Here is a 15,140-nt window from a genome sequence, read left to right on the forward strand (position 1 = left end):
GGTATGCAAAATAGTATCATTTATACCTACCTCTCCTACTCCTGATTCTGTTCCTAGAGACAACCACTTTTATCATTTTTTCAATTTATTTTTTATTTAGAGAGGAAGGGAGAAAGAGAGAAACGTTGATTTATTGTTGCACTTTAATTTGTTGATTCTTGTATGTGCCCTGACCTGGGTTAGAACCCACAACCTTGACATTTCAGGACGACACTCTAACCAACTGAGCTACCTGGCCAGGGTCTAGAGACAGCCACTTTCAACTATTTTTCATTTGGTATTTACTTACATTTCTAAGTAAGTGTACAGCTATTTCTTGACTTTTCAGTTTAAATGTCATCTTTTAAGGATGACTGCTTAGCTCTCTTACCATGACCATTTTCACCCACCTACTACCCAAGAAGCACATTTTTCCCTTCCTCTATCCTTGCAATATGGTTATAGTGTTCTTTTGGTTAAATTAGTATTCGGTCCTTGTTAGATAATGTAAATGTTATTTACACCTAAGCCATGTGGTATACCAGTTACATTTGTTTTGTAACTCTTTGTTCCCTGCCCCAGCTATTTTTAAAATTATATTTATTCCTTTTTTTAAAAGATTTTGTGTATTGATTTTACAGAGAGAAGAGGGGTAGGGGCACGAGAAGAATAGTTGCTTCACTTTAGCTGTTCATTGTTTGCTTGTTGCTTGTCATATGTGCCTTTATCAGGCAAGCCCAGGGTTTCAAACCAGTGACCTCAGTGTTCCAGGTCAGTGCTCTATCCACTGTGCCACCACAGGCCAGGCTGTTCTTTTTTTCTGATAGGCAGATATACATATATTCTAACTTCAATTGAAAAGAAAACTGTATTGGAAAGGCACTGAGGTCCCTCTGAGACTTCAGGAAAGAGCTGCGTAGCCAGGTTGTGGGGAAGCCAGCAGCAGACGAGCACAGCCCCCCCACCCAGGCTTGCTCCTGACCTCTCTTCCTCTCTTCCTCTTTTCTTTTCCTTTCCTTCTTTCTTCCTTCCTTCCTTCTCTTCCCTTCCATTTCCTTCCTCCCTTCCTCCCTCCCTTCCTTCCTTCCTTCCTTCCTTCCTTCCTTCCTTCCTTCCTCCCTTTCCTTCCTTTCCTCCCTTTCCTTCTTTTCTTTCCTTCCTTGCCTTCCTTTCTTCTTTGCTGTTTTCTGTACACCTATCAATAATTCCTACCAATGTAAAAAACATTCTTCAGGGATTTTTATCAGTGTCCTTTTTTTCTTAGAGTCATCTTTCTTCCTCTTATCTCATAAAATGGACTCGTTCTCTCAGCCATCATTGTCATTCTGAGTCTTCCCTTCACATCTTTCCTTGGGATCTCCTGTTTCATGAATCTGCCTGAGAAAAGGGTATATGGGAAGTAGATGTTTGTAATCTTCTATATTTAGAAATCTCTGGCCTGAACAGGCGGTGGCGCAGTGGATAGAGCGTCGGACTGGGATACAGAGGACCCAGGTTCGAGACCCCAAGGTCACCAGCTTGAGCATGGGCTCATCTGGTTTGAGCAAAGCTCACCAGCTTGGACCCAAGGTCGCAGGCTGGAGCAAGAGGTTACTCAGTCTGCTGAAGGCCCACGGTCAAGACACATATGAGAAAGCAATCAATGAACAACTAAGGTGTCGCAACAAAAAACTGATGATTGATGCTTCTGATCTCTCTCCATTCCTGTCTGTCCCTATCTATCCCTCTCTCTGACTTTCTCTCTGTCCCTGTAAAAAAAAAAAAAAAAAAAAAGGAAAGAAAAGAAAAGAAAAGAAAGAGAGGGAGGGAGGGAGGGAGGGAGGGAGGAAGGAAAGAAGGGAGGAAGGAAAGAAGGGAGGAAGGAAGGGAGGGAGGGAGGGAGGGAGGGAGGGAGGGAGGGAGGAAGGAAGGAAGGAAGGAAGGAAGGAAGGAAGGAAGGAAGGAAGGAAGGAAATAAGGAAGGAAGGAAATGTCTGTATTTCATCCCCTATACCCAATTGAAAGATTGGTTGGATATTGAGTTCTAGGTTGGGAATCATTTTTCCTTAGAGTTCTGAAGCATTGCTCTGTCGTCTTTTCTGGGTTCCAGTGTTGCCCCTGAGAGAGTAGTGCCATGCTGACTGCTAGGCTTTGACCCGGTCTTTATTTCCTCTGGGCTCCTTGAGGCTCTTCTTTGTGTCCCTCGTGTTCTGGATTTCCAGAATGCTGTACTTAGTTGCTGATCTCTTTGTTCATTGTGCTGGGCACTTAGTGGGCCCTTCCATCTGGCAATTCATGTTCTTCAGTCCTGGGAACATGAATTATGTCTTTTATTTTCCCCTCTCTGTTCTTCCTTTCTAGAACACATATTTATGATTTGTTTGTGTACGTGTTAATTTTCTTATCTATGCATACCCATTTTTCACTTTTTCCTTTTCTATCTTCTGTGAGGTATCTTCAACTTTAAAATTTTTTTATTTATTAAATTTAGAGAGAGGAGAATAGGGGGAGAGAGAGAGAGAAAGACACCAATTTGTTATTCCACTTACTCATGCTGTCATTGGTTGATTCTCATATGAGCCCTGACCAGGGATTGAACCTGCAACGTTGGTATTTCTGGACAACACTGTAACCAGCTGAGCTACCTGGCCAGGGCTGCAATGTTTTCTTCTTAAATTTCTGTTATCATATTTTTTATTTCTAAGAGTCTCCTGTTCTTTTTTCATAAATGCAGTATTTTCTGTCAGCTAAGCCAGTTACCACATACAGGTTCCAAACAATTAGACAGTATAGGCTGGGCTATGACTAGATGTTGAAATATTTGATACTAATACTGAGTGCTATAGACTAGAAGGGTCTAGAGAAATCACTGACTGCCATAAAAACTTGGGACAACTTCATGTTGGAGATAGACGAGGATCTGGACCTGGAATGTCAGTAAGTTTGGGTAGGTGAGGCACGGCAGTACTGAGCGGTGGAAAAAGTGTTGCATTGGAACCAGGCCCAGTAGAGTCGCTGTGAAAACCTGTGATGGTCCAACCTCTCTGAGCCTCAGTTTTCTCCTATTTAGTGGGACTAATAGTATCTACCCTCTAGGGTTGCTGTAAAGAAAATTGTATATGTATAGTGTGTGGTGTATAGTTGGGATTTTTTTGTGTGTGTGTATTTTTTATTTTTATTTTTTTGTATTTTTCTGAAGCTGGAAACGGGGAGAGACAGTCAGACAGACTCCCGCATGCGCCCGACCGGGATCCACCTGGCACGCCCACCAGGGGGCGATGCTCTGCCCACCAGGGGGCGATGCTCTGCCCCTCTGGGGTGTCGCTCTGCCACGACCAGAGCCACTCTAGCGCCTGGGGCAGAGGCCAAGGAGCCATCCCCAGCGCCCGGGCCATCTTTGCTCCAATGGAGCCCTGGCTGCGGGAGGGGAAGAGAGAGACAGAGAGGAAGGAGGGGGGGTGGAGAAGCAAATGGGCGCTTCTCCTGTGTGCCCTGGCCGGGAATCGAACCCGGGTCCCCCGCACACCAGGCGGATGCTCTACCGCTGAGCCAACCGGCCAGGGCCAAGTTGGGATTTAATAAATGATTTTTATTCTATAAATTTCTTGAGGCCAGAAAAGTATCTTCTCTAACCATACTTCCTAGCACAGTGCTTGCTACATAGGGGGGTATCACTGTAGATAATGAATAGTGAGGGAGGGAATGAATGAACGAGGGTAGGAGAGCATTCCAGGCATGGGAAGTAACAGAAATAGTGGCGGGGAGCTGGGAAATAAGCATGTTGCATGGGAGAGGGCTGTTGGGGTCTTGGCCTGACTCGGAAGGTTTTTACAGAGACAAGTGTCATGGAAATAAGTCTGGGAAGCTGGATCAGTACTTTTTGGAGGGGTCAGGAGGAGGAACTGACAGAGGTGGTATGGAGCCAGTGTAAGGCAGTAAATTAATGACCAAATCAGGGTTAGAAAGCTGCTGGCTCAGTGAGAGAAACTGGACTAATTCCAGTTGGTTTTTTTTAATAGATTCAAATGTTTATTTATTAATTTTTACCAAGAGAGGAAGGGGGAGGAGACAGACAGACAGAAACACCGATCTGTTCCTGCATGTGCCCTGACTGGGGATCAAACCCGCAACTTCTGTGTTTTGAGAGGATGCTCTAACCAACCGAGCTGTCTGGCCAGAGCTAATTCCAGTTTTCAACATGAGCATTGGGCAAGGGATATAAGCTCCCTGACTGGGTGGGAAAGTGATTCCTGCTCTTTCTACCCCATAAGGGGTGGTAATGATAAAATAAGCCAGTAGATGTAAGTGTGCTTTCTAAGTTCCTGGCAGAGTTTCATTGGCTCAGGAAGCAGGTGAAAAACAGGCACCCTTGTTTATCCACGTGGCTCTCAAACCAATATGGTTTCAGTTCTCTGGAAGCAATAAACTAATAGCCATAACAAGGTGGGGTATGTTTCACCCAAAATTATTTCTTCCTATGCCCTTTTTCTGAATTTGGCTATATATAATTTTCCTTTGTAATTTTTCCAGTGCCTATGCCTATGTTGTCTAATCCTGTAGCCACCAGGCACATGAGACTATTTAATAAAAATGAACAAAATGTTGGCCCTCACTGAGTAGCTCAGTTTGTTAGGGAGTCATCCTGACATGCCAAGATTATGGGTTTGATCGTCGTTCAGGGCACATACAAGAATCAACCTATAATGGCATGAGTAAGTGGAACAGTAAATTGATATTTCTCCATCTCTGTCTCTCTCCCTTCCTCTCTCTAAAAATCAATAATAAATTTTTTTTAAATAAAATTTAGTACCTTAGTCACACTAGCTACACAAAAGTGTTCAGTGGTCACATGGGTTAGTGGCCGCCGTTCTATCATTGCAGAAAGTTCTGTTGGAGAATGCTGGACTAAATTATACAGAATTTCAGTATGTATGTTTATTTTTTAAAAATAGAACATTAGTGGCCTGACCTGTGGTGGCACAGTGGATAAAGTGTCGACCTGGAAATGCTGAGGTCGCCAGTTTGAAACCCCAGGCTTGCCTGGTCAAGGCACATATGGGAGTTGATGCTTCCTGCTCCTTCCCCCCCCCCCCCCGTCTCTCTAAAATGAATTTTTAAAATCTTAAAAAGAGAACATTAGTATTATTTGTATGTATTGGTTTTATCTTCTTTGACTTTAATTTATAAAGCAGATAAGTGTTCTTAAGAACAGTAAGCTGATTTTCACTTATATGAGCCTTAGTAGACTGGTATCAGCGGCTTTTTATTGAAAATAAGTTCTCCACCCTGACCGAAGTTAATGGATTTTCTTAATTAGCGAAATAACAGGATGCAGAATATTCAATGATTCGAAGAACTTCTAGTCTAATTGAAAATGTAATTGATTGTGTTTTGCCAGATGTCATTTTAAGAATGCCATTTTCTTTTAAGATGCCAAAGAAAACCCTTATGGTGAGGACGACAATAAGAGCCCATTCCCCCTGCAGCCCAAAAACAAGCGCAGTTATGCCCAGAACGTGACTGTCTGGATCAAACCCAGTGGCCTGCAGGTAACATTATCATTCACGTTGCTTTCCACTGGGGGCAGAAGGAGGATTCTGGGAGGCAGGCAGACATTTGATTTGATTTGATTTTCCTTTCCTTTCATACTTAGTAATTCATTTACTTCTTATGTTTGTCGTTATTTCCAAAAAGGATTTGAAGTGGCCTACGGCAAAAGATATACTATACAGCAAAATTATTTTTTTACAAAATGTAGAGCAATAACAAAACCTAGAGGAAAAGGGGAGACAGTTGAACCCAAGGCAAAATGATCATTGTATTTGAGCAATTTGGCTCTAAGCTTCCTGCTACCAAGGTCAGAGAAGAAACATGTAGGGCATTATGTTAAATAGGGCTATAGATCTGATAAAAGGAAGAATGTCAATTTCTAAGAAAGACATTTTCCTGGCATTGAATTTTAATGTGAAATTTTGGACATGCTGAGGCATTGGATAATATAATAGGTGTTACCCTTAACAACAGTTTTGAGAAAAATGTAAAAATCTTCATGTGGTTATTTCATTCCCACAGTAGAGCCCATACCATAGCATTACACTGATTCCTCCGAAACTCTTTCATGGGAAGCTGAGAGTATACTTTTAGCAACATAGGCTACTTTCAGGCAAGACACTCAGTGACATTTTTTTTTTCCATTGACATAAAGTTCTTTATACCTATCTTTAAAAATCACTTTTGGTCTTCTTTTTCTCATTTCAGTGCCATTTTTTTTCCTGTTCTTCCAGTGGGTTCAACATAAGCCAGATGAAAAGAGGCATTCAGACCCCCGATAGCAGAAATAGCTTCTGTTGCTGGCATAGTCTCTCCTTGCCCCCTTCGTGGAGACGATGCATCCTCCATGGCTACAGCAGTAGGGGTCTCTTCTCTTTTTTGGAAAATCAGGCCTCCCTCTTTTCTGCCATCCCTGACCTCAGCACTTCCCTATTAAAAGGATAGTTGAAGTTTTCTAAAATTGTTTTTAAAAATTTTTTTTAGTCTGGATGTATGTTATGTGGTGAAATACACATAACATATATCATTTCAGCCATTTTAAAATATACAATTCAGTAGCATTTAGTACAATCACAATGTTGTGCAACCCTCACTACTGTCTAGTTCAGTGGTTCTCAACCTTTCTAATGCCGTGACCCCGCAATACAGTTCCTCATGTTGCGGTGACCCCAAACCAAAAGATAATTTTGGTGGCTACTGTAAGGTATTTTTCCCCGCCGAGAAGGAAGGAATGGGCCAGAGCCACAAAGTGTGGAATAGCAAACGACTTTATTGAGTACAGAGTGCACATCCCGCCCGGCAAGGTTCCCTGGCCCCAAGGAAAGAAAGATGGAGGAGAGATGGAGGTCAGGGAAGTTGCACGGATTAAACCGTGTGGGAGATATTTAAAGGGTCCCTCTAGGGAAGTGGAGCTACTATGACGTGGTAAAATTTCACTGGCTGGCAGACGATCGCTTCTTTCCAAATGGTTCCTGGGAAGCTTCCTTTGGCGGGCTTGATTGTGGGTGGTCCTAGCCAAAGTGGGCGGGCCTGAGTTCCCCACATGACCATCCCTCATCCACCGACCTTACAGCTACTTCATAACTGTAATTTTGCTACAATTATGATTCGGAATGTAAATACCTGATACGCATTATGTATTTTCCGATGGCTTTAGGCAACCCCGCCGGGGTTGCAACCCACAGGTTGAGAACCGCTGGTCTAGTTCCAGGGCATTTTATCACGCCAAAAGAAAACCCGGTACCCATTAAGCAAGTCACTCTTCTGTATTGCCGTCTTCCCTCAGCCCTTGAGAACCACATACCTGCCTTCTGTCTGTGTGGATTTGCCTATTCTGAATATTTCCTATACGTGGCATCATATAATATGTGGCCCTTTTTGTTTGGCTTCCTTCCACTAAGCATAATGGTTTCACTGTTCACTCATGTTATAGTAAATATCAATACTTCATTTCTCTGATGGCCGAATAATAGTCCATTGTATAACCATGACACATTTTATTTATCCATTCATTCAGTTCATGAACATTTGGGCTCTTTCTACCTTTTTGCTCTTCTGAATAATGCTATGAACATTCATCAAATAAATTATTTTATTTTGTTGCTGTGCTATTGTAATTAAGAAATTAGGGTCAAATTCAAGGTCATGAAGATTTCCCCCTATGTTTTCTTCAAAGAGTTTTATAGGTCTCTGATTCATTTTAGTTTGTTTATATTTTAAAATCTATTGATTTTAGAGAGAGGAGGAGAGAAAGAGAGACAGAAACATTGGTCTGTTCCTATATGTGTACTGATCGGATATTGAACCTGCAACCTTTGTGTGTTAGGGCAATGCTCTAACCAGCTGAACTACTCGGCCAGGGCAATGATTTACTTATGCATATGGTGTGAAGTAAGGGTTCAACTTCATTCTTTTATATGTGACTCTCCAGTTGTCCTAGCACCATTTGTTGAAACTATTCTTACCTCCATTGAATGATTTTGGCACCCTTATCAAAAAAACCGCTGGCCACGTATATATTTATATGTATGTATGATTACTGGGTGTGTTTTTGTGAGACAAGTTCATTTCTGTCACCAACGGATTTATTATCAAGCACTTTGAGGGAGGGAGGGGCTCTACTAATGTTTAACAGAACAGTGACATTAGCTCAGAAGGAATCCTCATTCTGACACTCTGGCTCAGTTTGTGTTTTCATTTCTTTAAACATTTAGAGCCATCCATTTGTATTCTTTCCCCTTTACTACAGAATTCTAATGTTGAATTCTTTTTACTTTTGATAGACAGATGTACAGAAGATTTTAAGAAATGCAAGGAAACTACCTGAAAAAACACAGACATTCTATAAGGTGAGACTATTCGAATTACAGGGAGGGGCCGGCCCTGGCCCTGGCTGGTTGGCTCAGCGGTAGAGCGTCGGCCTGGTGTGCGGGGGACCCGGGTTTGATTCCCGGCCAGGGCACATAAGAGAAGCGCCCATTTGCTTCTCCACCCCCCCACCCCCCCTTCCTCTCTGTCTCTCTCTTCCCCTCCCGCAGCCAAGGCTCCATTGGAGCAAAGATGGCCCGGGCGCTGGGGATGGCTCCTTGGCCTCTGTCCCAGGCGCTAGAGTGGCTCTGGTCGCAGCAGAGCGACGCCCCGGAGGGGCAGAGCATCGCCCCCTGGTGGGCAGAGGTGGATCCCGGTCGGGCGCATGCGGGAGTCTGTCTGACTGTCTCTCCCCGTTTCCAGCTTCAGAAAAATACAAAAAAAAAAAAAAAAGAATTACAGGGAGGGGGGGGAGGCCTGGGCCGGGTGCCAAGAGTAAATGGTTCGCCGCAGTCAGTGTGGGGAAGCAGGGCGAGCGTGGGCTGGGACTGGAGATGTATGGCTTGTGCCTCAGTTTTTTCATCAGTAAAGTCAGTACAAGTTTTTGGCACAAAATCAAAGAACTGGAAGTGCTTACACGGCCTGGCTCTGTGCAGAAGTTCTTCTCTGTGGGTGGGCTGCTGTGACTAGCTGAGGGAAGGAGTGGAAAGGACCTTAACCCTCGTAGCCCTTAACCCTTCTCACCATTCCCACACGGTATCCCATCCAACCCCAGGCAACCATTGTGTGATTTCCTGGGATGGTGATTGCCCAGAACATTCTTACTCTACCAGAACTTTCAGGAATGACTTCTAAAATTGCACGTTTATGAACTGCAAAAGGATGGCCCTCAGGAATCATACCTAGCTAATCCAGAACCATTGGTAGAGGGAATAAAGTTCCAATGGTGGAGTGTGGGGCACTTATGCTCACTCAATTCTCCCTTGTCCCTCTGGTGTCTGGCTGAAATCAAATGAAACGGCAGTGTGAGCTGTGCTGTGTTGTCACTTGAGTTCTCGCTTGCTAATCTTAAAATATGGACACACACCTGACCAGGCAGTGGCACAGTGGATAGAGCATCAGACTGGGACGTGGAGGACCCAGGTTCAAACCCCGAGTTTGCCAGCTTGAGCGCGGACTCATTCAGCTTGAGTGTGGGATTGCTGGCTTGAGCACAGGGTCACTGGCTTAGCTGGAGGCCCCCAACCCCCCCCCCCCCAAGGCACATATGAGAAAGCAATTAATGAACAACTAAGGTGCTGCAATGAAGAATTGATGCTTCTCATCTCCCTTCCTGCCTGTTTGTCCCTATCTGTCCCCATCTCTGTCTCTGTCACACACACACACACACAAAAATATATAGACACACAGCCAGCCAGCCCCAGGCTAGCATTTCTCCTAGAGAACATACATGCGCCTTTGTCTGGATGTTATTTCATTACCTTTATGTCACAGTTGTTTTCAAACCTAATTGTGTAGTGAGCTGTTAAAATCAAGCAAAAGCCAACCAGAGTGATCAGCCTGCCATGCCCCCTAACTGAAGCCCGTGATTCCCAAGGCCCTTGATGACCACTCTGGCTGTAGACCTGCTCCCTGCAGAGCTCTCTGCCCACAATCATCAGCTGTCTGTTCAAGGTGACACACTTGTCCTGGGCCTTTTTCACTTTTTACTTTTTAACAGATGATAGTAGAGAACTGGTCAGAAAGCCCCTATCTTTTCTGGTTTGTTTTTTTTTACAAGGACAGAGAGAGAGTCAGAGAGAGGGATAGATAGGGATAGACAGACAGAAATGGAGAGAGATGAGAAGCATCAATTATCAGTTTTTCGTTGCGACACCTCAGTTGTTCATTGATTGCTTTCTCATATGTGCCTTGACTGGGGGCCACAGCAGACCGAGTAACACCTTGCTGGAGCCAGCGACCTTGGGTCCAAGCTGGTGAGCTTTTTGCTCAAGCCAGATGAGCCCACGCTCAAGCTGGCGAACTCAGGGTCTTGAACCTGGGTCCTTCCGCATTCCAGTCCAACACTATCCACTGCACCACCGTCTGGTCAGGCTTTTCTGGTTTTATATAATCCCATATACCAGAGCGGGGAAGGGCATCTACCAGGTGATTGCATCAGCCCCTGCAGGGGGGTTATCCTTCTCATTTTGTAAATGAGGCCATTGAGACCCAGAGAGGACTTGACTAGCCTAAATCATACTGATGGGGCATTTCCTGTTGCTCTGTATCCAGTCACTACCCCAGCTTTCATTTTGTGGCTATCTTTCAGATTAAACTTCCTGACTCCTCTAGAGCCTCCTTTAAATAATGTTGTTCACCCTGAGTTCCAGCCCAAGAGGCATGAGAGGTTTAAGAGTCCTCTGAGGTTTGGGACAAGCCTTCTCCATACCTGAATAACAGGAAAAGTAACCCTGCTTGGCATTATGAGTAACTGAGATGATATATGCAGTGCCTCACGTTTGCCATAGTGCTCATTAATCGTGGCAATGACTTGTGTTCCAGTCAGCTGTCTTTCTTGCCCAGCTTTCTGGTCACCTGTGGAGAAACTGCTTCTCAGTCATGCCATCACACGCTCATTATAGGCATCTCTGTAGAAGCATTTTTTCTTAAATAAAATGCTCGTTTAAGTTTGGGGTCCAGGACAATTTATTCTAAGCTATGGACTTAGAAAGTATGTGATAATTCCAGACAGAAGAGTGGCTGGTCAAGTGGCTGGACCAGCTGGGTAGGTAGACAGAGCCAACGAGGGAGCTGGTCAGGAGGGTGGCAGATGGTAGAAAACCAAGTGGGAATAGAAATCCACCAAGAAGCGGGGACCAGTATAATTATCATATACATTATCCACCAGAAATTAGATCATCCTAGTTGAGGTATGTGTCTGTTTTTAAGAAGTTGGTTGTATTTTCTTAAAAAGTATTTCACAAGAATGGTTGTAAACAAACTACTTACCCAGCCATACCTTGGAATAAGGAAACCTTTTATTGTTAAAAAAAAAAAAAAAAAAGTATGTGATGAGGAAAATGTGTTTTCACAACATCTTTTTTAAAATCTTGTTTCAGGAGCTGAACCGTTTACGAAAGGCTGCCCTGGCCTTTGGTTTCCTGGACCTGCTCAAAGGGGTGGCTGACATGCTGGAAAGGGAGTGCACACTGCTGCCCGACACGGCCCACCCCGATGCTGCGTTCCAGCTCACCCACGCGGCCCAGCAGCTCAAGCTGGCCAGCACTGGCACCTCCGAGTATGCCGGCTATGACCACAACATCACACCTTTGCAGACAGACTTCTCTGGGAGCAGCACTGAAAGAATGTGAAGCTGACTTTGGGAGCCCTCCTTTTTATCATTTGAAGTGAAAATGATTTAGGGTAAAAAGTTTCCCAATGTTCACCTCTGCAGTAACCACCAAGACCTCCCTGAGGCTGCCTCAGAAGCCCCACCTGCTGGTTTGAACGAGTGCTGCTACACTCTGAGAAGGGTTCGAAGGGTGGTTGGCTGCTTGGGCTTTGACTTTTAGCTTTCTGGGGCTTTCAGCCCAAAAGACACCTGTTGCTCCCATGATGGGCACATCACCTCAGAAGCTTGAAGGTGTGATGGGCAGAGCCCTCCCCGTTCCTCAGGAAACCTAACCTGCAAGGGTCTTCTGGCTTTCTGAAAGGCATCTTCTCTCAATCATAAGGACTTTTTCAAGATTCCGCCTTGGAATGAGCAACCCAGATTGTCTGGGGCTTGCTGAGCACAAGCCTTACACCATCAGTTTTGGAACTTTCCTTAGAATTTGAGAGGAACTTGGTGATAACCCTTAGGTGCTTCTGGTATCGAGATACAGACTTTTAAATAGCAACCATAAACATATAAAATCATTCCTGTTTCTTCAAGGTTTTTTTAATGAAAAAATATGTTTTCTATAAAATGGTTTCACTGGGAAACTAACGAGTCTTTGCCTTTTAGTCTGTCCTATCTGGATGTAATTTCACTTTTATATGGCACAGATTATTAAACCATAAGGGTTCTTTGGGTTCCATGTTGACTTCCTTGTTTCTGACACCATTGGGCCTCACTGCCTAAGCGAGGTTCCATCCAGGTAGAGTCTGACAGCCACCGCAGTCAGCCATCCTTCCAGTTCATCAGCTGCCTCATGGCCTTGGCCAAGTCCTGTAGCTTCTCTACGTTTTATTTACATTACCAGTGCTTTCCATGGTGCGCCGTGGACCACCTCAGGTATTACTTCCTCAGGCTTCAACCTGAGTAATCAGTTTTGGTTTGACATGCTGAACTGCTATATTATGTGTTGTTTGAACAAAGGACTTTGTCAGTAACAATTTGAAAACCATTAGAGTAAATAATCTTTAAACACAAGTTATTAGGATTTTGACTGTAAATTTTTAATAGAAACACAATCTTTTGCTTTCTCAGACAGCAACAAGAGGGCTTAAAAGAATGAAAGATTCTGCCACAGAGGCGGCATACCCGACTGCAAGCTGTTCTGCCGATGACACAGAAAGCCAGGTGGAAGAACATCAGAAGTGAAGACAAACAAGTATTGACAGAAGTTAGACATGCAAAAAAAATCCTTCAGTGCAATGATCTTGTAAAAAATCAGCCAGCCTACTACGCAAATCATGTTTTTAGGTCCAACCAAGTTTCTATCTTGGGCTCAGAAAAACAGCATAACTCATTTAGTCCCCTCTCCCCAGGAACAATGGGAATGGCAAAACAGAAAGAGCAATCGTGCCTTCAATTCTCTTATACAAACAGGCGTTACTTCTAAGACATTTTACTTGGTTTACTTGGAATGTAGTGGAAAAAACATGTTTTTGACAGTGGCCAAACTTTGTACTGCCTAGATTCTTTTTCAGTTCCTCTGCTGGTGAGTTTCCTGCCCAGGGATCCTTGTTAAAGGACAAGCTAGCTGGTGGTTCTCCAGCCAGAGTCCTCTGTCCACTGTACTGCGGAGAGGTGAGACAACAGCAGGACAAGGGCAGGTGTTTCTGAGGTCTGTTCAAAAAACGAACCACCCCAGCACTTACTCTGACAGGTACACAAGTAAATGGACTTAGCGAGTTCTGGGGAAGGAAGACTGACCGTTTCATGTTTGTGCACAGCCTAAGGCAATTTTAGAGGCGTTCAGTCTGGCTTGCCAGCAGCTGTCTTCTGGCCAGTTTGACCCTTCTGACCCCCTGGAGCCATTTGGATTTGGAACTCTTTTATAATCTCCTTGTTTTCTAACTAACGTTTCATCTTTTAGTGTTGAAAATAGTTCTGATTTATCTTGGAATGAAGTAAGTGATCATGGTCGTCCAAGGTTCTGACTCGTTTCTCTCAAATTATTCTGTGCCCACACAGAATAATAATTCTGTATAGTAACAGATATCAGAGAGGCCAAGAAATGCAGAGGTAATGTGTGTTCTCTAGGCCCGCTTGGACTCAGAAGTGTTTTATTAATGACTGAGTTGAACTGATTTTCAAAAAATCAATGCCACCCCACTTAACAAGTAACCCCTTGGGTACAGAATACATTAGATCCTGCCTGAGTCACTTTCACAGGCTCCTATAGAGCAAAACTGTCTTGCTTTTTTTTCCACAGTCAATAGCTGAAAAGAACAAATTCCAGCTGTAAGAACGGCCAATACCTAGTAGGTTCAGGGTACTGAAGTCCTCTTGCTGGTGTGACACTAAGTGCCTGGGCACGGCGTGGGTGGGGCAGTGCCGAGTCTGCTGTCACTAACAGAACACAAAAGACAAACCTGCCAGCAGATGTCATGCAAGTACTACACTAAGATAACACAAATTCAGGATGTTACTGGGGAAAAGGGAAGACAGCCTAACTGAGAATTGAATCGTTTAACTTTAAAAAACCTTTTACATCAGTACAAGAAGGTAAAACTGTAAGAAGTGTAGATTAGGCTCAAAAGTCTAAATGGCAAGAAGTCCTCTAAGTCTCTTTTTAGTGAGTCTTTTTCTTTTTTTGTCCAAAGCGCCGCCTGCGCTGTTTATTAAGGTGATGGAAATTGATGTATAACCCTGAAAAAGAAAAGAGGCCAATTAGAAATGAAAATCTTTTGCCTGACTAAACGATGGCACAGTGGATAAAGCGTCAGACTGGGATGCACAAAGCCCAGGTTTGAAACCCCGAGGTCACCAGCTTGAGCCCAAGGTCACTGGCTTGAGCAAGGAATCACTCGCTCTGCTATATACCCCCCCCCCCATAAAGGCACATATGAGAAAGCAATCAATGAACGACTAAGATGCCATAACGAAGAATTGATGCTTCTCATCTCCTTCCCTTCCTGTCTGTCCCCATCTGTCCCTCTCTCTGTCTCTGTCACAAAAAGAAAGAAATGAGAATCTTTGTCCTTGTTTACAACCAGAAGCTTTTAGGGCAGGGACACTCTGGTTGTCTGTTTTTTATATCCCTCTGTGCTTATTGCAGCTGCTCAGGAAGTGCAACTTAATAAGTTTTAACAAATTATTAACAATGCACTAGAGACAACTCAACTTTTTCCCAGTGGGTTTACAATTTCATTTTCTCCCATATTTTATTACAAAAATTTTCAAACATACAAAAAGATTATTTGTACAGTCAAGACCACCTAGATTTCACAGACCCATTGTTCCCACCTTATTTACGATGTTTTTCAATGACAGTTACAGTATCTCTAAACGTTTCCTTAATTTGAGTTCATAATATTTTTTTCAATTGTAAAGGCTGACATAAAATACACATATCTGAAGTATAGAAACAACCCAATTTTTAGTTCAAGGCTATGCAATAACCTGTGGGAAG

At 43.7% G+C, this 15,140-nt stretch overlaps 2 protein-coding genes across 4 annotated transcripts in view; one reads left to right on the forward strand and one right to left on the reverse strand.

The window, feature by feature from the left end:
- The window catches only part of INTS14 (integrator complex subunit 14), a 45,776-nt gene extending 32,720 nt beyond the window's left edge, over positions 1 to 13,056 (forward strand). For 2 of the 3 annotated variants that reach the window (XM_066388180.1, XM_066388181.1), the window contains exons 10-12: positions 5,389 to 5,507; positions 8,292 to 8,357; positions 11,418 to 13,056. In XM_066388180.1, coding sequence (XP_066244277.1) covers positions 5,389 to 5,507; positions 8,292 to 8,357; positions 11,418 to 11,669 — 437 coding nt within the window. In that variant the 3' untranslated portion in view covers positions 11,670 to 13,056. Of the gene's footprint in view, positions 1 to 5,388; positions 5,508 to 8,291; positions 8,358 to 11,417 lie in introns of those variants that run through there. The other variant, XM_066388182.1, reaches the window with a different exon arrangement.
- The window catches only part of HACD3 (3-hydroxyacyl-CoA dehydratase 3), a 35,512-nt gene continuing 33,098 nt past the window's right edge, over positions 12,727 to 15,140 (reverse strand). The window contains exon 11 of the mRNA XM_066388183.1: positions 12,727 to 14,377. Coding sequence (XP_066244280.1) covers positions 14,301 to 14,377 — 77 coding nt within the window. The 3' untranslated portion in view covers positions 12,727 to 14,300. The remainder of the gene's footprint in view (positions 14,378 to 15,140) is intronic.

The sequence above is a fragment of the Saccopteryx leptura genome, chromosome 6 (genome assembly GCF_036850995.1).
Source record: "Saccopteryx leptura isolate mSacLep1 chromosome 6, mSacLep1_pri_phased_curated, whole genome shotgun sequence".
In the NCBI taxonomy this organism is placed as follows: Eukaryota; Metazoa; Chordata; class Mammalia; order Chiroptera; family Emballonuridae; genus Saccopteryx; species Saccopteryx leptura.